This window comes from Peromyscus eremicus, chromosome 12, assembly GCF_949786415.1.
Source record: "Peromyscus eremicus chromosome 12, PerEre_H2_v1, whole genome shotgun sequence".
Classification (NCBI taxonomy): domain Eukaryota; kingdom Metazoa; phylum Chordata; class Mammalia; order Rodentia; family Cricetidae; genus Peromyscus; species Peromyscus eremicus.
This window is the reverse complement of record NC_081428.1, coordinates 60,288,970-60,311,153: the sequence shown is the minus strand read 5'-3', so window position 1 is coordinate 60,311,153 and position 22,184 is coordinate 60,288,970. Positions and strand designations below refer to the sequence as shown.

At 46.0% G+C, this 22,184-nt stretch overlaps 1 protein-coding gene across 1 annotated transcript; it reads right to left on the bottom strand.

The window, feature by feature from the left end:
- Positions 1-7,540: 7,540 nt before the first annotated feature.
- Positions 7,541-20,385, bottom strand: Umps (uridine monophosphate synthetase). Its single transcript, XM_059277111.1, has 6 exons — positions 20,184-20,385; positions 16,449-16,602; positions 13,697-14,368; positions 10,968-11,143; positions 9,839-9,953; positions 7,541-7,863 (listed from the first exon to the last, which is right to left on the bottom strand). Exons 1-6 carry the CDS (start codon positions 20,337-20,339, stop codon positions 7,694-7,696), a joined length of 1,443 nt encoding a protein of 480 aa, XP_059133094.1. The 5' UTR covers positions 20,340-20,385; the 3' UTR covers positions 7,541-7,693.
- Between the last annotated feature and the right edge of the window lie 1,799 nt (positions 20,386-22,184).

The window sequence follows — 22,184 nt, the reverse complement described above, 5'->3', positions numbered from 1 at the left end:
TATCAGGGTGTCACACAGGCCGTGGTCCAGCTAGTCCAACAATGGCTGTCTCCTGAGAGGAAGTCCAAGAATCCAGTAGCTGTTTAGTCCATGAGTGTTGGGGGGCCCAGTGTTGGGGTTAAGCCCTGACCTATCAGGGTCCCTTGAAGAGGGGAGTGAGGAATTGAGAAGTGCTATATAGAAATATAGATGAAGAAAAAGACAGAGACACATGATAGCTTTGGGAGGGCCCTGCTTCAATACCTAGCAACTTCGAGTTTATTTCTAATGGGCTTTTTATACACTAGCAAGGGCAGAGGCAAAAGACCTCCCCCTTCCAAGATCAAAGTACAACCAAGTGTAGACCCTTCAAAACACCTGGTAACCAGGCCCCACGGCAAAGCTTCTTGTGATTAGGCCTTGAAGTATAAGACACCTGGTAACCACGCCTTTGCGCCCTATTATGCAGCCTTGGAGAGCTGCATAAACCCTGACTCTCTGACCTTGAGTCAAGCCACAAATTGGAATCTTTGTGGGCTCCTACACATGAGGCTGAATGCCTCGGCTGGTCTTCAGTAGACGTTGGAATCCCGTCTTACGTAGGCTGCCGTGAGGTGTGGCCCAGATTTAAAGTGGGTCTTCTGACCTCAGATGATCTGGATTCAAGGTGGGTTTTCCAACTTTTCTTTTTGGGGGTGGGGGAAGCGTTCAAGATAGAGTTTCTCTGTGTAGCCCTGGCTGTCCTGGAACTCACTCTGTAGACCAGGCTGACCTCAATCTTAGAGATCCTCCTGCCTCTGCCTCCTGAGTGCTGGGATTAAAGGAGTGTGCCACCGCCACCCGCCAGTCTTCCAACTTCAAATGACTTGATTAAAAATCCTTCACAGGTGTAACCAGCTTTTTAGGGCTTTTAGTTAATCTCAGATGTAATCAAGCTGACAACCAAGACTGTGACAGGTAGACTGTGACAGGGGACCGACCGTATGTCTGGCCTTCGGATCCTTTGGTTAGCACAGGTCCTCCCTTCTCAGGGCCTGTGGATGTCACTCCGATTCTGAAGCCTGCAGTGTTTACACAGGCTCAGTAACACAGCTTCACAGAGTTAAACAAATGCAACATAAACAAAAGTAACACACCTTAAAATAATATTCTCCAACACATCAGGCTCACTGCTCATAGTTAATTTTGGTCCTTTGTCAAAGATGGCTACTACAAGAAAGAGTTCATCCTATTATCCCTGGAAACCAAGGTAAATTCAGAAGAGAATGATTTAGGGGGAAAAAGTCAGCTGGGTGGTGCACGCCTTTAATCCCAGCACTCAGGAGGCAGAAGCAAGTGGATCTCTGAGACTGAGGCCAGCTTGGCCTACAGAGTGAGTTCCAGGACAGCCAGAGCTACACAGTGAAACCCTGTCTCAAAAATAAAGAAAGAAAAATAAAAGAAAAAAGTGAGACACAAGAGAGAGCCGGAGAAGGACAAAATGGAGGGTGGGGCCAGTGACCAGTGCCCTCCCTAGGATCTTGTGTAAAGTCAATCGCATGGACCACCTATGGACCAGCAGTGTGCACACCAGGATGCTGGCCAGCTGCCTCAGACAGCTCTGCTCCTGGAGAGCCAAGGAGATGCAGGTGGTCCCAAGAGGGCCCACCCTCCTCAGTCTCAGGTGCTTGCCTTCTGTTATTCTATGCTCCACCCAGCTTGAGGAGACATGCGCTACACCTCCTGTGCTTCCGAGAGCTCTGACAGAGCCTGTGGCCAAAGAGAGTTTCGGTCTCGTGGATCCTGGCAGCCATTTTAACCAGAAGAGGAGCTGTGGACATCTGCAGGCCATGCATGGTCTTCAACATGGCTACTGTCTGGAGTTTTCCCTGGAGGGCAGGACCGACTCACATGAGCATGGGTAAAGGTAAAGCTGGGCCAAGGTTGGCTCTGAGGCTGAGCAGACTCCAGCTCTTAACAAAGGGTGTGGGGGCGGGAGGCAGGGTCGCTGAAGATTTCCTAGACTCCTCCACACCAAACACCTATCTACAGGCTTCTGTGCCTGAATGCCGTATGCCCTGAATATGTCGGAATGCTGGGGCAGTCTTACACTATTCTGGGCACTCTGTTGGTATTGGTCCTGTTTCCCCACTAGGACTGGTCATTTTGTATGGGTCAGTCAGTTGTACTGTTTTCATGGCCCCATGCTGTTTAGCTTTTGCTTAGAGAAGAGGCCTTTAGCCTAGGCCCACCTTTAAGAAACGTCCAGATCCCCTGTGGCATCCATTAGAAATTCGTTTGCTTAGGCCTCACCCCATACTGCCTGAGCAGAATCTATGGTGCAGGACACAGGAGACATTTCAGTGAGGTGAGGGGCTCACAGCCCTGATTTTCTCTCCAGTTACCCGCAAGGGGTTCAGAGTGTGCTATAGTAACAGACAGACCCTGTGAGGGGGTTTGTTGTTTTTAGCTTTTAGGTTTTGTATGTCTGATTGAAATGCCAAGCTTTCCTCCCATGTGTGCAGATGGTCTAGCTGATGTGGAAATGGCAAGTGACTCGGCTGTTTCCAGATGTGCAAACACTGGTGGCATCAGGACAGGGACAGCCTGACACATAGCTGGCACACTGGTCTGCTCAGGTGCCATTTTGAATGTGGAGTCATGTGACCCACGCCCTTGAATAGGTCAAAGAAACAAGGTGTGTGTGTGTGTGTGTTTGAGACCAGGGAAGAGAAACAAGGTGTGTGTGTGTGTGTGTGTGTGTGTGTGTGTGTGTGTGAGAGAGAGAGAGAGAGAGAGAGAGAGAGAGAGAGAGAGAGAGAGAGAGAGATCAAGGAAGAGCCAAATGGTCTTCAGACCTCAATGAGAACCAGAATATTTGGATCAGCATGAGGAAAGGAGGCAGGGTCCTCACTTCCACCACAGCAGAAGCCCAGAATCATGAACATCGGCTTTTGCTGACCACTTTTCTTTTTATAGTCAAGTGTTTTAGGTATGGGACGCCGTGGTTTGGCCCTGACCCTACACTGGCTGTAGGCAGTGAAACCACAGTACCTGGGCTTCCCTGCAGCAGTGAACTAGTTAAGCCAGAAACGGGCCAACCTGTAACCATCAGTTCCTCCCTGGGATCTGCTTCTGTGTGGGTTAGGGCTCTATTGGTTGCACCTGTAAGAACATGCGCCCATGGCTGTCAGATGGAACTCTGTTGGCTTCTGGCTGCAGCTGGGAATCCTGGGAAGATGTTTTAGTTTCCAAAGCTCCGTGGATGTGGATATAAGGCAAGTTTCAGCTAATGTTTTGGTCTGGGCTATGGAAGTCCTGACAGAAAGAGGCCTGGGTCCTGAAAGGGAGGCCTCGGGGTCACTGGCTTCAGTAGGAACAGGCCTGGGTCCTGAAGAGGCCTCTCTGTCAGATAAAACTGCACTGGACTCAGTGGGCTGGTCAGATTTTAGATGGAGGGCCTGAGTCCAGGGAATCTAGGATTCTCCTTTCTGGAACCAGTCTGTCCGAGACTGGATTGTGCTGTGAGAGCACACAGCCTGGGGCCATACCTAGTTAGTGCTGAGAGGGCTTTATAACTTTGGCTGTCTTGGCTAAATAGAAAGGTCAGAAACTCCCCTCCATTTAGAACTGCACCCGATTTATGTTTATACATAAACACAAATTCTTATGAACCCCACACTGAGTGCAATGGCACACGCCTTTACTCTCAGCACTCGGGAGGCAGAGGCAGACAGATTCTGAGTTCGAAGCCAGCTTGGTCTACAGAGTGAGTTCAAGACAGCCAGGACTACACAGAGAAACCCTGACTCCAACAAAAAGAACTCCCAGAGCTTACACCTCTATTTATGTGTTTACGAATGGGGTGAGCCCTAACAGCACCATGGGTTGCAGAGACCATAGTGAGACATTAAAGACTTTTCAGAAAGTGGGATGCATCTTTTAGCACACAGGTTGCTAAAAGTTATTTTTAAAAGTTGAGCACTTGGGCCTTGAGCCTTGGTTAAAATCTTAGCACGATGGGAAAGTATTTTTGTCTAGCATGGAAGAACCTTGTCTGCTGGGTTGGTGTTAGGAAACCTCAACCCTGCACTCAATCATGTAGTTAAGAGCCCCGGGGTCTCCTCAGTTCTGGAGACCTGTCTTGGCTGAAGGAACCGGCTTCTCTGGAGGAAAGCTCTTGTCTGCACCAGGAGAGGGAGCTGAAGCCTTGGCGCTTCCACAGTGAAGCAGCAGATGTCTGTAACAACAGCTTTGCCCTGCCCTTTGTCTTACACTGTCTTAGCAGGCCTGAAATCTGACTCTTCTAATACAGATTTCAAAGGCCAGGGGCCCCGGACTCTGCCTAGTGGCTGCAATGAGCCAAATGGTTAGGGTGAAGATACCCTGGGAATGGATGGCTCTTAAGGGACCCTCGGAGGACAGAGCATGGCTGTCACATTCCTCTCCCGGCATGGCTATCTGTCCCGTGAGAAGAGCTGGTTGAAAGCTTGGGAACCCAGGACTCCGTCCAAGGCTCCCTGTAGAGAGGTGAAGGAGCTCACCCTTGCATGTTGCAGCTTTTCAGTGTTTCCAGATCATTGCACAGTAACCGTCTTTGGAGTGGCTTCCCCGAAACTCCAAAGACTAACTGCTCTAATAAGTTAGGCATGAATTGTTAGTGAACAGAGCCTAAAAGCACTGAGATCTGTAAAGGATCTTGTTGTGGTTTGGGGAACCCCTCTCCTGAGGTGTTGAGTAGTGGATATTGGAGTAAGTGATGGCTACTTTTGGAGTTTATGGACCATTTTGAGGTTAAAATACTGGAACTTATTCCTTAATCATCCTGATTTTACTGTGATAGAATGTAACTAGAAGACATGATTTTGACTAGGGTCGATTCCCAATGTTGATGATCGGAAAAGGCTATATAGACAATTACTCTGAAAAAGGAAACAGCTGTTGACGGCTTTCACTGAGGAAGTCTAAAATGCCTTGACTAATCCGAAAACCCGGTGATGGGATGCACTCCCTCAGCAGGCTCCTGACCAGGCTGCTGTTCACATTCTGTTTGGGCAGAGATGCAATGGGAGAGGATGGGTGTGGCTCCTCTTCACTGCGGTGAAACCGATACACACACAGCACAGCATGAACTGTAAATATGCACCTGAGCGCAGCTCCACCAAGAAAGTGAGGCTGCCCTCATCTGTGCTTGTATTTATTTGTAAACAGATGAATGAGTTACACTCACATTTCATATTTGGTAAATATACTAATGGAGCTGGGCAGTGGTGGCACACGCCTTTAATTCCAGCACTAGGAAGTAAGAGAGATGGCAAGACACAGAAAGGTATTTAAGGCATGAGTAAACAGGAAGTCTCTTTCGGTGGATGATTTTGTAGGAGTAAGAACTAGTGGTTTGCTCTCTGACTCTCTGATCTTTCAGCTTTTACCCCAATATCTGGTTCTGGGTTTTTTATTAATAAGATCATTTAGCAATTGTGTTACACTTAGGAGGCAGAGGCAGGTGGATCTCTTGAGTTTAAGGCCAGTCTGGTCTACAGTGTGAGTTCCAGGACAGCCAGGGCTGTTACAGAGAAATCTTGTCTCAAAAAAACAAAACACCCTCTTCCCAACTGTCTGTGTCATGCTGACAAAAAACTGGCACATTGATGGACCACCTGTGTTATGGTTTAAAAGCGGCAGGAAGAGGGGCTAGAGAGATGGCTTAGAGGTTAAGAGAACACTGCCTGCTGTTCCAGAGGTCCTGAGTTCAATCCCAGCAACCACGTGGTGGCTCACAGCCATCTGTAATGAGATCTGGTGCCCTCTTCTGGCCTGCAGGCATACATAAAGGCAGAATGTTGTATACATTACATACATAACCTTTAAAAAAAAAAAAAAAAAATCAGGGCTTGCGTGGGAGGTTTATTGGACGAGGAGAAAGGGACAAAGACCAGTCTCCTAACAGTCCACAGTTTTTGCTTATATACCAAGCAAGAAGCCACTGGGGAACATCTTTATGGAATAAACACGGAGACATCTCCAGTGACAAAGCATTTTCTTAGGTAAATTATGTAACCATTAAACAGGGTGTTGGAGTGACATGGCCATGCTGCGTCATCTGGAAAAACTGACAGCATTTTAACTGAATTTTAAGATGGACTGACTTGGCCAAAGGTACTGTAGTTAGTTTAATGGGTAGATCAATCTAGGAAGTCTGTGTCCTCAAGAGGACCTTATGCTTCCTATTTCCCAAAAGGCTGATGTGAATTAATAGTGCAGGGCTTTAATGCATTATGTTAATACAGATTTTCCCTTCTGACCCCTTCCCTGAAGACCTCGTTTTCTAGAAATTAACTGGAAGATGGCTCTAGAACCATGTGTATGTGTGGACTTGAAACCTCAGGGCCTCAATTTAGGTTTGCACCTTAAGACTGAAAGAGTCCCTTTGGACTCCTGGAGCCACACAGCCGTTGGAGACGAAGGCTAAGCTAACACCTAGATGTTTTCTTAGATATTGACAGCATTTCTCAGCCATCAGTACAAATCCACCCTAAGACCCATGGCTCTATCTTTATCGGATAGGATGCTGTTGCTATCAGACTTCCCTCAAGCACTCGCTTTAACTGCCTGGATTCCACTACTAGAGGACGCACGCTTGCTGAGTAAGGGGCAGCTGCTAATCTTTTTATAGATGTGTAGACTACAGGGTGCTGTACTGACAGGAAGTTAGCGGGCTGGAGAGATAGCTTAGGGGTTAAGAACGCTGCCTGCTCTTCTGGAAGTCCTGAGTTCAATTCCCAGTGACCACACGGTGGCTCACAACCATCTATACTAAGATCTGGTACCCTCTTCTGGCCTGCAGGCACACATGCAGGCAAAACCCTGTATACATAATAAATTAAAAAAAAAAAGTCAGCAGGCTACATGGTTAGCATATGGACACACTCAGACCACTCCATCTGACACACACCAGTCTTCTCAAGGCTGGACTATTTACATACAGCTATCCGACTGCTAAAGGAGCTTGCCTTCGGCAGCAGTAAGAACAAAGCACTGCAGGCAGGTGTGTGCAGGTTGCTTGGGAAGAACGTGAACCAAAGGGGAAAATGGCTTAAGTTTGAGGGGGAATGTGAATTCCACTTGCAGTGGGCAGAGACTTCTGCACTGGTAAAGATTACTTGAAAAAAAGTTCACATATATTTTAGGTGGAGCTGTAGCCTGAGGAAGTTAGAAGAGGAACTGGGGTCACCATGTGGGTGCTGGGAAGCAAATGCTGTCCTCTAGAAGAGCAACAGTGTCTTAACCGCTGAGCCATCATTATGGGCAGACACAGGAATGAGAGTGGAACTGGTATCACTGTGTTCTTAGATGCAGCGGGCTGCCGTCCAGACGAAGCGGGAGGAAGCTGTGACTTTCTACACTGATCATTGAGGAGAACGAACCAGAACTCCTGCTATGTTCAAGGGTCCAGCTTCATGGCACTGAAGGAGGTAGGTGGCTAGCTAGCGTTGGATGTGACTGAGACGAAGGGACTCAGAAAGGTGGTGGCTGCTGAACAAACAACCATGAAAGCAAGCTTTAAGAAGAGTTCGCAAGCTTTAAGAAGAGTTCGTTACAGTACCAATGCAGTGGTTACACGTTCAGGACACCAGGGCTCCAGAGTCTGTCCCTTAATCACTCGGTGCAGGACCGAGCACTGCAGGGTACTGTTGCTTTGAAGCCAGTGACTTGTGGGGCACGTGTCTTCTCATTAAACAGCAAGCCTACTCAAATAAGCTTCCCAGGCAGCTTTTCTGTACATCTCAGCTGCTTCCAGGCGGTTAGATGCTGCAAGGATTCCCCGGCCTACAATGATGACATCAGAACCCCGTTTGCCAATCACTTCTTGAGGACTATTGTACTGTTGGCCGAGGTGATCCCCTGTAGAGAAGCAAAAGCTATTTAACATAATGCAAACTCAGGAAGTCTGTGAGCAACATGGGAGGTAACAGGACTCCCTGGATCAGTCCAAGGTATTAAGGTAAATCCAGACAGCATTTCCTATCAGACACCTTAGTATTCATAACCCTTTCTGCTACAATCCCACCACGTTCTCAGACCCTAATCCTTTGATTTTAGAGACAATGTAAACCAAGCTAGCCTTGAACTCAGACATCCTAGTGCTGGTATTAAAGGCATTTGCCATCATCCCTGGATAGACCCTAATCCCTGATGACTGCTTTTTATTTATTTCTGTTGTTCCAGAAATGTTTTGATGCTTTCAATTCCTAAAAGCCTGGGCTTCCAATGTGCTACCTAGTCAAAGAATTGCAGGGGCTTTGTGAAGCACTGTGCTAAAGAGACGTTGTTCGTGCACTCTCAATGCCTCCCCACTATTTCAAGGTCAGGACTATAATCCCTCCCTCCACAGATCAAGATGAGATTAAAAGTAGTTTATTCTGGCTTTACTATGTTTCCCTTCACGGGTGCTGTTCCCTATTAAGTGATACTTCAGTTGTTGCCTGAAGTAAAACTGTTTGACAAGAAAATACAGTAAAATTATGCATTTAATTAAAAAGTAGTTTAGTGTTAGAAGCCTGCCTAGCATGTACAAGGCCCCAACTTAGTCAGCTGAGAATGGTGGTGCACACCTTTAGTCCCAGCACTTGGGAGGCAGGAGTATCTGAGTTGCTGGACAGCCAGGACTAAATAGAGATTCTGTCTAAAACAAACAAAAAAAGGTTAGTGGCTTATATAAAGCTACACAATAACGGAAGGGCTGAGACTGCAACTGTTTACAAATGCAGTTTATAAAGTTCTAAGAGTTTTTGATGACTTCCAAGGCCACTTCCTCTGCAGAGGTCTATCTCCTCCACAGATGTAACGTGTGTGTGTATCGGCATTCACTAGTTTTCTTCTGACTTGCTTTCTACTTTCTATAATGAGATTGTTTAAAGTAGCTCAAAAAGGCAGTGCTTTTCCCTAATGTGGCAAATGATACACAAAATAATCCTAACAGTTCAGTGCTTGAAAAATCAGCACTTTAAACATTGACACACATTCTACGTATTTTCCACTCCCTCAATCTATCACCTGGATAGAGCTAGCTGAGGAGCCTGAGTCCTTCAAAAAGAGCTTCTGATCTAGAAGGGATTCCTAGAAATACTCAATAGACATAAAAATACACAAGGGTGTTCTCCGGTTGTAAAGTACATGCACTTAAAACAGGTTTTGACATCAAGTTCCATGTGCAACTAGGAAACAAACAACCTAGTTATGGGGTGATGTAGATGAACCCCAGAACTTGTGCGAGCTAGGCAAGCACTCTACCAGCTGAGCTACACCTGAGTAATAACCAATCTCCTCTACCTCCTTCCAAGCTAAACCTGTATACTGAGTCCTACAGTACAGTTACACTTTAGTTGGCAGGCAGAGGTGGGGTGCTGGAAACTAAGCCCACACGCTATTTAGAACTACATCCAGCCCTTACCCGTGCCTGTCTTAACACCCGAATTTGAGACTGTTGCGAGTTTAGGAACCATAGCCAGGCCGTGGCACGTCAAAGTCGCTGACAACTGTCTAATGGTTTAGCCAAGGGTTTTCCAGATCTGCTGGAACACAGAATGGGTGGCATACTCAGAGCACCAACTAGGAATATCAGGTTGTGGCCAGCATGATGGCACATGCCTTTAGTCCCAGCACTTGGAGGCAGAATCAGGTGGATCTCTTCAAGTTCTAGGGCCCAGGCCCTGTCTCTGGACAAAGCCAAGCAGCTTTCTAAAATGAAACTGCAAGTAAGCTGTCTTACAAATACAGTACAGGCTAAAGGTCTCGTTCATTGTCCTAGAGTGTTCTACTCTGCCTCACAGGGGAAGGAAGCAAATTTACAAGAGCCATAACTAGTAAGCACACTTACCTCCTGTTTCCAATTGAACTCCTGGGGTCAAGTGAAGAAATTCTGGTTTCATGCTTACTCGGGAGCCGGAAATAAAGCCAATCACAAATCCAGAGTGCTCCTCAGCCATCCCAACCTACATGAAATAGGCAGTATTACAAAAACACCAACACAGAAAAATCAGCCAGATGATGAAACACACATGCCTCCACTAAGGTCCTGAGAAGGCCCTTCCTCCAACAAGCCATGCTTGAAAAGAACTCCTACAGTACGCGCATCCAACAAGATGCTGTCTAATTCCTACTTGTGACAATGCCTGACGACTCACTCACTTCCAAGGAGGATACGAGGTGTGTCCCCTGACAGATGGCTGACAGAGGGAGGGAGCTATCAAAGCTCTTCATCACTTCCCTCTTCAGCAGCTAGTCTTTACTACCTCCTCCCAGCTACAGCAGGCCTGGCTCTCTGACTGGTCACTGCCCAGACTCTCACAACGTCAGCCTGGCCACCCGCTAGTACCACCAGTAAGGGACAGCCTGTCCTTGAGCCAGCCCTCACTCCCAGACCTTTTGCTTTTGAGACCTGGGAAGCCAGTACTTCTGGTCCACTCAGGGTGGTGTTTAAATGGACCACAGGTGGCTGGATCGATGGCTCAGCAGTTAAGAGCACTGCATGCTGCTCTTCTAGAGGACCCACATGGTGGCTCACAAGCACCTCTAACTTCAGTTCCAGGGAATCCAATGCCCTCTACTGGCTTCTGCTTGCACCAGGAACTCTACACAATCACATGTGCAGGCAAGACACCATACACGTAATTAAAGTGTTTGTGTTCCTTAAACTATAAATATTATCTACTTTCTAGGTGACTATCCAACTCTAAAATTTACCATAGGAAGTTTTCAAGAGGAAAAGACAAGTACAGGTAGATATGTCTTAATGATCTGGATACAATTCAAACCCTTCACCTGCTACAAGATCAAAGAGTTCAATCCAACTGGTGCTAATAAACTGTCAGAATAATGGCTGAATTGAGGAGCGGGCATGAGAGACAAGGCCACAGCTCCCAGACCTTCCATGAAGGTCTGTTCTTGCCCTAGAACATGCAGCACACACAATCTGGTCTCCACTCACCCAGCACACCATCACTTACTGCTGCTTTGGTGTAGTTTCCAGTAGCCAAGGAGCCAGCAGAGCTCATCTCTGCGATGAGTAGGCATGCTCGATGTAAAGGCAGGCCCACTTCCTGCAAGCCTTTCACAACTCCTGAGCCTGGGACCACATGGGCATTTACTAGATCTGCCCAGGAAGCTATTTTAAAGATGCCACCTAAGAAGGAATAAAAAAGATATTTGCTGTGTTTGAAAGGGCAAAAATCAAGCAGTTGCTAGATAAATTTTTTTAGGCAGGCAGTGGTGGCGCACACCTTTAATCCTAGACTCAGGAGGCAGAGGCAGGTGGATTTCTGAGAGTTCAAGGCCAGCCTGGTCTACAAATCCAGTTCCAGGACAGCCAGAACATAAAGAAACCCTGTCTTGAAAACAAACAAAAGATATTTGCTAATTTTCAAACATAAATCTATAACCCTTTCACAACCAACTACAATATGAAATGTTCTAGCAACAAGTTAATCAAAGAGTTGCGTATTTAAGAACTTTATCAGTGGACTCATAGTACCACCTGTGAAACAGTCAGCTATCCACCTAGTAGCTAGGTGAGAGGTTCCCTGAGAGGAAGAATTCTTGCTGCACTTGCTTTATCAGGAATGCTGACGAGCTGTTACTTTTTTGCAGATTGAAGCTTATGCCATCAGAGGGACATATGAAGATGGACATTCCTGGAGCTCAAGCATAGTGACATCCTGAAAGTCTCAAAGATGACAGATTTTCACCCCATAGAGATCACTCAGCAACTTTACCCTCTACAGGTTTTTTGGCTTTTCCAATCTTAAGAGGCAACTACACATATCTTATTTTTTAAAAAAGACTTTGAGCCCTCTCTCCAGCCCAACTGTTTACATTTTAAACAGGTAGTAAAAATGCAGACTTGAAAAACCAACACACAAGCCTAAGAAAGGCTATATAACTATAGCTCTTACTTCAGCCAGTAAGCTCAACTAAGCTAAGCAATGTAGTCATGGTAGGACATCGTCAGCACAAGAGGTAACAGACAATTCTACCTGAGAGAAACAGACTAGAAGACAGGCAGGCACTAAGGCATGCGGCTACAGAAACAGTGAAAAAGCAACAGAACTACACAGTACCTACTATAGCCACTTGTTTCTTTTTGTTGCTGTTGGTTTTTCGAGACAGGGTTTCTCTGTGTAGTCCTAGCTGGCCTGGAACTCACTCTGTAAACCAGGCTGGCCTTGAACTCACAGAGATGCACCTGCCTCCTGAGTGCTGGGATGAAAGATGTCTGGGATGAAAGATGTGCCACCATCGGCCAGCCTGTTTCTAAGAGCAGAAGTCTGCGTGAAAAAACAGAACAGGACTAAGCATTTCCCAGGCCACTTATTTCTTTAGGTTTTTCGAGACAGGGACAGGGTTTCTCTGTGTAGTTTTGGTGCCTGTCCTGGATCTCACTCTGTAGACCAGGCTGGCCTTGAACTCACAGAGATCTGCCTGGCTCTGCCTCCTGAGTGCTGGGATTACAGGTGTGCACCACCACCACTGCCTGGCCTCCCAGGCCACTTATAAGCTGCTTCACCTGATATTAAAACTTTAAAAAAAAAAAAGTGTATTAACACATTATGCTGCTAAAAATATTTTTCCCCCATCCTTTCTTTCCTATATTGGCAATTTTTGGCCAGGGCCAACATATCTTGTTTCGCCTGCCCAGAACTCACACGTACTCTTCTGCCTCTACCTCCTGAGTGCTTAGATTCAAGGCGTGCGCCACCACCGCAGGAGCAGCAAACTCCTTTTTTTAATGTTCACAGCAGCACTATTTTTAATAGCCAGAACCTGGAAACAACCTAGATGCCTGTCAACTGAAGAATGGATACAGAAATGTAGTACATATACATAATGGAGTACTACTCAGCAGAGAAAAACAGCGACAGCATGAAATTTGCAGGCAAATGGGTGGAACTAGAAAATATCATCCTGAGTAAGGTAACCCAAACCCAGGAGGACAAACATGGTATGTACTCACTCATAAGAGGAATCTAGATATAAAGCAAAGAACAATCAGACTGCAACCCACAGAACACGGAGGCTATATAGCAGGGGGGACCCTAGGATGACTGTGGCTTAGTTTTGGTTTTACTCAATTGCTGGGCAAGTCTCAGTGAAACATTTCACTATTAGGATAAGAATTTATACTGTATCAAGCTGATAATAGAAAAATAAATAAATACATAAAAATGGAAAAAAAAGGGGAAGGGAATTGACAGGGATCTCAGTCAAAATGGTTAAAATTTGAACTTTGTGCCGGGCGGTGGTGGCGCACGCCTTTAATCCCAGCACTCGGGAGGCAGAGCCAGGTGGATCTCTGTGAGTTCAAGGCCAGCCTAGGCTACCAAGTGAGTTCCAGGAAAAGGCGCAAAGCTACACAGAGAAACCCTATCTCGAAAAACCAAAAAAAAAAAAAAATTTGAACTTTGTACTTGTAGGAGCAGGGCATTAGCTGCCCAGCTAATGAAGGGAGTTTACACCCAGAGGTAAGACTAAAATTCCCTGCCTGAGAAACAAGTCAACAGAGAAAGCAGAATGGAGCCGGCAGCCTAGAGATGGAGAGAAACAATGTGGAAGGGGGTCACTCCGGGGCCTGGACTCGACTGCACCAGACAGCTTGTTCCCTTGACGACTCCCACTTAGGAGCCAAGACGTCTTCTCCTCTGTGGCCAGTCCACTACACTGGATTTCTGACCACACTTACCTTCATACTGCTTTTTCACTGTGTTTCCGATATCAGCGAATTTCCTATCTTCAAATATTAAGAACTCATGGCGTTCTGCCAGAGCTACCAACTCCTCCATCACATCCAGAGTAAAATCACTCAGAATATCGGCGTGAGTTTTGAGCATGCAGATGCTGGGTCCCAAGGCGTCTGCTAGCTGTAGCAGCTCTCTGGCCTCTGAGACATCAGCAGACAGACACAGATTGCTCTCCTTCTTCTGCATAAGCCTGAGGAGTTTCGAGGCAAGTGGGTGGACTCCGGGCAGCTCTGCTCGTGCACCAAAGCTCAGTTCTTTGCATGCTTTCTTCTCAGGAGGGGAAACACCATTATGAGGAGCTGCTGGGAAAACATTCTCCCGGATGAACCTCTTCACTCTCCCGACCATCTCGGCGTCAATTTTTTTCTGCTGCTCAAGGATCGCCAGCATTTTGGACAATGTGCACACAGAATGGAGACGGATCCCCTGAGCCTGCAGCTTGTCCTTGCCTCCCTGCTCACGGTCTAACAGCACTATGGCATCAGTCACCTTCAGGCCCTCCTTCTGAAGAACTTCAACCGTTTCCAAAACACTGGCCCCACTGGTGACGACATCCTCAATGATCAGACAGGTTTGCCCTGGATTAATCTCTCCTTCTACAAGACGCTTGGTACCTAGAACAGAAAAACCTCTGTTGAAAGAAATATATAAAATGTTTCGGCTACCTCAAGATATATCCTGAGTCTACGCTTACTATGTACTTACAAAGAGTTAAGATTCTCTAAATCTTATTTATGATCCTTTATTTTGAAGCTACTTTCTGTTGATTTTTCTATGCATCACAATTGTTTTGTTCAGTATCCTCTGTATCTCCAAATTGCCAATTATATACAGTAAAACTAAATGTAAATAAACTCTTTTTTTTTCTGGACAAATGAGGGATTTTTTAAAGCAAGATCACTTATAATGAAAAGCAGAATAAATCAGTATCATCAATAAAATCATTCTTTCCCATCAATATTGATTATAAGTTTACCACTCATGATCAACTGAAAAATTTGCCTCTTTGAAGGCAATTTAAAGCCAGCTGTGGCACATGCCTATTAGTACTCAGGAGGGCTGCACAGAGCCTTACAATCAGCCTAGGCCACACGGCCAACCAGAGATATATAGTGAAACCCTGCCTCAAACAAATAAAACGGGCCAGGGAGACGGCTCAGCGGTTAAGAACACTGGCTGCTCTGACAGAGGACCTGGTTCAGTTCCCAGCACCCACATGGCTGCTCACAACTGTATGCATGTGGTACACATAGATACATGCAGGCAAACAAACTTAATTCAGAAGGGAAACAGTTCACTGCTTCCTGGACACCATAACCACAATGAATTATACACTGTGACTCTCTACCCTTAAGGCCCACTATAACCTACAAAATGTATATATAACTCGGGTTCTGTTTCCTATTCATTTTTTGAGACTCAATTTTGTATTTTCTACTGCCTATTATTTTGAAACAAAATAGCCATTTTCACTCTTTTTGAGCCTTACTGTAGGAGATCATCTTTCACCATTCCCATTTCTTTTTTTGTTTAAGATTTAGCTATTTATTATACTTTTTTTTAAAGATTTAGCTATTATATATACATATTCTGCCTGCATGTATATCTGCAGGCCAGAAGAGGGCGCCAGATCTCATTACAGATGGTTGAGAGCCACCATGTGGTTGCTGGGAATTGAACTCAGGATCTCTGGAAGAACAGTCAGTGCTCTTAACCTCTGAGCCATCTCTCCAGCCCCCCATTCCCATTTCTTAAAGAATGGTAAGTTTAACTAAATCTCAGCCTGAAAAAGGACAGAGTACTTGCAGGTACACTGATAAATGAGGTTCGTAAACATTTGTGAACACAGGAGGAAACTACTACATTCCCCGTGAGCAGATTATTTTTAGCTTCACAACAGTATGCTCAGAAACTCCGCACTTAGCCATGGCCAACAGCTACATCCTTGTTCATCCCTTCCCGTAATACCCCTCACGATGTTACGTCTATATGTATGGGCACGTGTGTAGAGGTCAAAGGACGACCTGCAGTAGCAGGCACTCTCCTCCCACCATGTGGAACCCAGCGCCCAAACTGAGTCAGAGTTAGCTGCAGGCCCCTCTACCTGTTGGGCTGTATCACTGAACTCGCACAACTTTTAGAAGCAAATCTCAGATACTACAGTTTATCTTCAAAGATCTCTTTAAAAAACTAACAACGCATTACCATATCAATATCAACAAGCAAAAATCCCATTAATTTTTGAATATCATTAAGTATCAACTCAGCCCTGATATTTTTAGATTGATTTTGAGGTTTTAGAGCAAACTACCTGATACTCTATTGTTATGGACCCTACCAAAAAAAATGTTCCCATGGTGTCTTCTGAGTTTCCTAAGAGTACTCTTCCTCTTCAGGACTGCATGCATTTAAATGTAAATATACTAGAAGTACGTGCTCTTACAACATTCTGCTGGTGAAGGAGGGCCAATACAAAGGTCGGGGTTCACCAAGCACTCTCTTTCTACTCCTCGGAAAACACAAAGCATTTCAGACCCAAACTCTCCAGGAAGGTCTTCTGGAGCAAGTCAACCACTCAACAGCTCATCAGGCCTCTGAGGAGCATTCAACAGCTCTAGTAAACATCAGGGCCTGAAAGAACAAAATCCTAACAGGTTACACATTAACCTGAGGCTTATGCTATTTTCACTTTACCATAATCCTTTGTTTCCTTCCTTCTAATGAGCATGGGAATGTGATTGGTTGAACAGATAACTGTAGCTAGTGGCAACGCTGTGTAAGGAACTCCACACACACTGTCAAAACTGATCTCCGCATTTTTTGCAGTTTGGAATAAAATGTCTGCGACCTGTAAGAAAAGGAACACATAAACTTCCATTATTACAACTACTCAGAATGGCATTGGAGTCATGCAATGGCATGAGATGGAAATAAACCCGAGGGAGGTTTTCATTAAATTCTAAGATATAAATGGATTATTTATAACAATTCACTTTTTGAGTATCTAAGCTCAGGAGAGAATTTTTTTTTTTTTTTTTTTTTGAGACAGGGTTTCTTTGTGTAGCTTTGCGCCTTTCCTGGAACTCGCTTTGTAGACCAGGCTGGCCTTGAACTCACAAAGATCTGCCTGCCTCTGCCTTCCCGAGTGCTGGGATTAAAGGCGTGCGCCACCACCGCCCGGCTGAGAGAAAATATTAAGCAACCAACTTAGATCTATCACAACAATCTTGAAACCTGGCATGCAAACATAAGCATGGACCAGTTCAGCTAGATTCAGGACCTACTCTGAGGGCATCATGAAATGTCAGGAAGCATGATCCTCCCTGAAGACCAAGGATGCCTCCCAGACTCCCATTATGCCTTGACTCTCTAGAAGGATGATTGGTTCTACTTCTGCAAGAAGTCCTCGGTGAACACTTCTCTAAGTATAGAGCCTATTGTGTGAAATACATTTCATCTTTTCTATATAAATCATTCATTTTTTGGGGGGGAGGAGGGGGTCCAAGACAGGAGTTTTTTGTTTGTTTGTTTGTTTTTCGAGACAGGGTTTGTCTGTGTAGCTTTGGAGCCTATCCTGGAACTCACTTTGTAGACCAGGCTGGCCTCCAACTCACAGAGATCCACCTGCCTCTGCCTCCCGAGTGCTGGGGTTAAAGGCGTCTATCACCACTGCCCAGCTGAAACTCACTCTATAGAACAGGCTAGACTCCAACTCAAGAGATCCACCTGCCTCTGCCTCCCAAAGCACTGGGGTTAAGGACATATGCCACTACGGCAGGCCAAATCAACCATATTTTAATGTTAGAATGCATACTCCCATCCAACACTATCTTAAGAGTCATTCATAAACCAAGTTAGCTTTTTTGTTTGTTTGGTTTTTTGTTTTTCGAGACAGGGTTTCTCCATGTAGTTTTGGTGCCTGTCCCAGATCTTGCTCTGTAGACCAGGCTGGCCTCGAACTCACAGAAATCCTCCTGGCTCTGCCTTCCGAGAGCTGGGATTAAAGGCTTGCGCCACTGCAGCGCAGCCCGGCCCAAATTAGCTTTTGAAAATATTTTCTTCTTATTACTTACTCTTGAAGGGGAGGGGGAGTTGTTTGTTTTGGAGACTCTGAATACTGGCCTCAACCTCCCTCATGCTGGCTTTATGTGCATGTACCACCCCATGCCTAGCTTCCTACTTCAGTGTTTTTAAAAAGTCTGTGACTATTTTTAAGTTGTAAGTGTGCAATTTCTAGTACTAAAATCAAGAACACATCCAGAACTTTAATATCATTATCTGTAATGAACATGGGAAGAAGATAGCAGTCCAGTGATAGAGCACTTTGCCTGGTGTACTCATAGCTGGGGACCAATCCTCAGTAACATACAGGCATACACACAAACGCTAGATAGACTACGTATTTTTTTTTTCAAATTTCACTATGTCCACAGAACTATTACACTGCAATACATATTTCTTCCTGTGGGCTTTTTACTGATCTGTCATGCTTCTTTACATGAATCTAAACTGAGATGTGTATTAATTGAAATGTAAGACTACCAAATTAAAAAAAAATTCATGATCTTAAGTCTGCTAGAGATTTTCTTGCACTATCATTTGCCTGGGCACATACCTGAAACATCAACCTGCAATCAGAGTGTCAGAAGAGGTTTGGGGAACTCTCTTTTCAGTGAGATAAATACTGTCAGTAAGTTCCCTCCAACTGTCTGTACACACATCAGTTTACTAGGAAGTTAGAAGCAAGCATATAATCTATTACTTTTACTGAGAGCACCTATTGACGTAAACCTCTTTTAAACCTAAAATGCTCATTAGAAAGTTCTGGGTAATACAGTTTCTCTACACTGATGAGACACACTATTTCAAGATTCCTGACCATAGCAGAGTCAGGACGGTGAAAAGCCAACTCAATCAGGGCTTCAGTCTATCTACAATAATCAGGAAAAAAAAATTTTTTTTGTTGTTTTCAAGAAACAAACCGCCGGGCGGTGGTAGCACACACCTTAAATCCCAGCACTCGGATCTCTGTGAGTTCGAGGCCAGCCTGGTCTACAGTGTGAGATCCAGGACAGGCACCAGAGCTATACAGAGAAACCCTGTCTCAAAAAACCAAAACCAAAACAAAAAACAACCCACAAAATAAACCTTCCATGTGTGGGACAGGAATTTAAGAGTACATTTGGGGGTGGGGGTGGTTGGGATTGTTTTTTGGAAACAGGATCTTTCAGGATAACCCAGACTGACCTCAAATTCACAATTCTGCTTCAACTTCCCGAACACATGCACCACCATGCCTGACTACGTATGTCTTCTTGACAGAACTTTGTGATGTTGAAATATTCTACAGTTAGTTATAATAGCCAACAGGCTAGCCCCACTAGTACCTTATTACTATTCGGCTAGTCTGTTTGCTTTTGAAAGAGGTTCTGGCGTAGTCCAGGCTGACCTCAAACCAACTACACAGCTGAGGTGACCTTTAACTCCTGCCTCCAGCTCCCCAGTGCTATTTCAACAATTCTGGCAGGCAAATGAACTCATCCAGTAAAGCTGTTTTCTACCTAGTCCGACCACCTGAATTCATTCCGTTCAACCCTCATTGACGACCACCTGAATTCATTCCCTTCAACCCTCATGACGACCACCTGAATTCATTCCCTTCAACCCTCATGACGGAAGGAGAGAACACACTCTTGAAGGTTGTCTCTGACCTTCCCAAGTGTACCACGGGACATGCACGCCCGCATATATATGCACGCCCGCACACTAATTACATGTAATAAAAACTTCACAGTGCTCAACGTGCACCCAGAGTTGGTAGCAACACTTAGAGCATTTCCAGCCTTCTACTCAAAGTGACATCTGCAGTTTGAGCTGGCAGCTTGTTATGCTAGAAATGCACTTTCTCACGGCCGACGTTGTGGCGATTCATATACAACCCAACCAAGGTTTGGGAAGCACCGGGTTAGAAACCTCTAACGGGTATAGTTTACCCCCAATTACTCAGAAAAAAAAGAAATCTTCCTTCCTGGCGTCCACCATATGGCTTTAACGTCTTGCTACTGGCCATACACAACTAAACTGAGCAGGTTGACCAACTACGATTCCTCCACCCTCCCGCCTTTTCCTTCCCTAAGTCTCACTTTCTGGGGGTTAAGGACACAGACCTCACTCAAGGACTTCTCCACATTCCCCGACTCCTGCAACGCACGTGTCGACACGGGTCGGTCAAGGATACGGTCCCAAAGAGCCCGAACCGACTGCTGCCGGCCTCCGTGCTCCTTCCACAGGCTCTCCAGACCAGCAAGACGGTGGGCTTACCCGCCTGCTCTGGGGCTCTCTTTCATCCCCCGACTCCGGCCACCCCCCGCCATCTCCCGCTCTCCTTTCCCGCCACCCGGAGCCATCCCGCCCCCTCGGGGCTGGTACCTGACTCAGAAGACGCGGGCGGGACACGATGCCCCGCAGGTCGATGTAGACTGGGGAGGTGAGCCCGCTCTTCAGCACGAAGCTCCCGAACTTGAAAGCCTGCACGTCGTACAGCTCGGAGATCAAGAGGCCCAGAGCTTCGCTGGCGACCGCCATACTCTCCCCGCGCTCCGTCGGCTCTGGAAGCCCGAGCGCTTTGGGGTCCGTGGCGTCAGCGGGACGCCCCGCCTCTTCCGCCTCCCCTTCCGGCCTGGACCGCGGGGGTCCGTGCTTAGGCTTCCTGGTGGGCGCGCTGGGCTTGAAAACCTCCAAGGTGGATGGGTGCTCAGTTTATCCGAAGGGAGTCTGTAGGCCCTGCTCGTTTTTTTGTTTGTTCGGTTTGGTTTTTGAAGCTTAGCGCTTCCGGGAGTAATCCTCACACCATAATTATCTTATCATGGTAATTATCTTATCGCCCGTTAGCCACCACTTCCCTAAACTCTTCCAGGGTTTCTCCACTTAAAATAAAAAAAATTTCTCTAAGATCGGGCTTGTGACTCCCTTCTTGAATTAACTTCACAGCAGCGGGCGTGGGAGAGTTTCACAGGAATTTGCATATAGAAATATAAAGCAGGTCTTTGTACACTCTGGTGCTGGCAGAGAAACGTGCTTATTTCCCTTAACACCATCTGAAGAACACCATGATGAAGAAGGGTGGGAGGGGACTTAGGGAGGATTAACTGACAGTGTCAGGCTATCTGGAAGAATAATGCTGGGCAGTTCGAAAACCCAAGCACATTTGGTTTACAAATCCCTTAGCTGGCTCTGGTGGTGCAGACCTGTAGCCCTAGCTACTTAGGAACCTGAAGCAGAAAGATTGCAAGTTGGGCCGGGCGGCGGTGGCGCATGCCTATAATCTCAGCACTCCTAAGGCAGAGCCAGGCGGATGTCTGTGAGTTGGAGGCCAGCCTGGGCTACAGAGCGAGATCCAGGACAAAACTACCTGGAGAAACCCTGTCTCGGGGGGGGGGGGGGGGGGGGGGGGGGGAAGAAAGAAAGACTGCAAGTTGAAGGCTGGCCTGGGTCACTAGTGAGTGAGACTATGTCAATAATAATAAATATAATAATAATATAAAAATCCCTTAAGGCTGTATTTGTCTTATTTTAAAGAAAATACCACCCCCACCCAAGCAGAAGTGGCCTTTAACCCCAGCACTGGGGAGGCAGAGGCAGGCAGATCTCTGTGATTTTGAGGCCAGCCTGGTCTACAAAGTGAGTTCCAGGACAGCCAGAGCTGTAACACAGAGAAACCCTGTCAAGAAAGAGAGAGAGAGAGAGAGAGAGAGAGAGAGAGAGAGAGAGAGAGAGAGAAAGAGAGACTTAAAAAAACAAATCAATGCTACTTATCAAACCGATTCTGAGATTTAATTTCTATATTCTTTGTTCTCTCTAAGGAGAGTTTGCTGAACATCCAGTGTGAAAAATCCATATATCCTTGTTTGTTTTGTGTTTGAACGGTTTCCCTGTGTAGCTCTGGCTGGCCTAGACTTTACTATGTAGACCAGACTACCCTCAAACTCACAGAGGTCCATCTGCCTCCACCTCCCAAGTGCTTAAATTAACAGCATTCACCACCACATCCAGTAAAACTCACAGTTTTGACAGTTGTCTCTGATTACTAGTAAGTGCAATAAAGCCTTGGTTAAATAGAATTCAAATGTTAAAACATTTCGTTCTTATTGCCAGATCAAAACAACCTTCATCTCTGGATGCTGCTAATGGACAGGGAACTATAGATCCATCTCATTCCTACCTGTGCAGCACCTGCAGTCTTTGAAGGCTTGATCATGCCTGTATAGGTTCTCCCAGATGGCTGGACTGCTACCAGGATGCACAAACCTGTGAGATCCAGTGGGAGTCACTTCTCTCACTATGCAGTCCTGTGGATCAAACTCAGGGCCCCAGGCTTCACAACAAGCGCTATTATGTGTTGGACCATCTTGCTGGACCACTAATAGGATT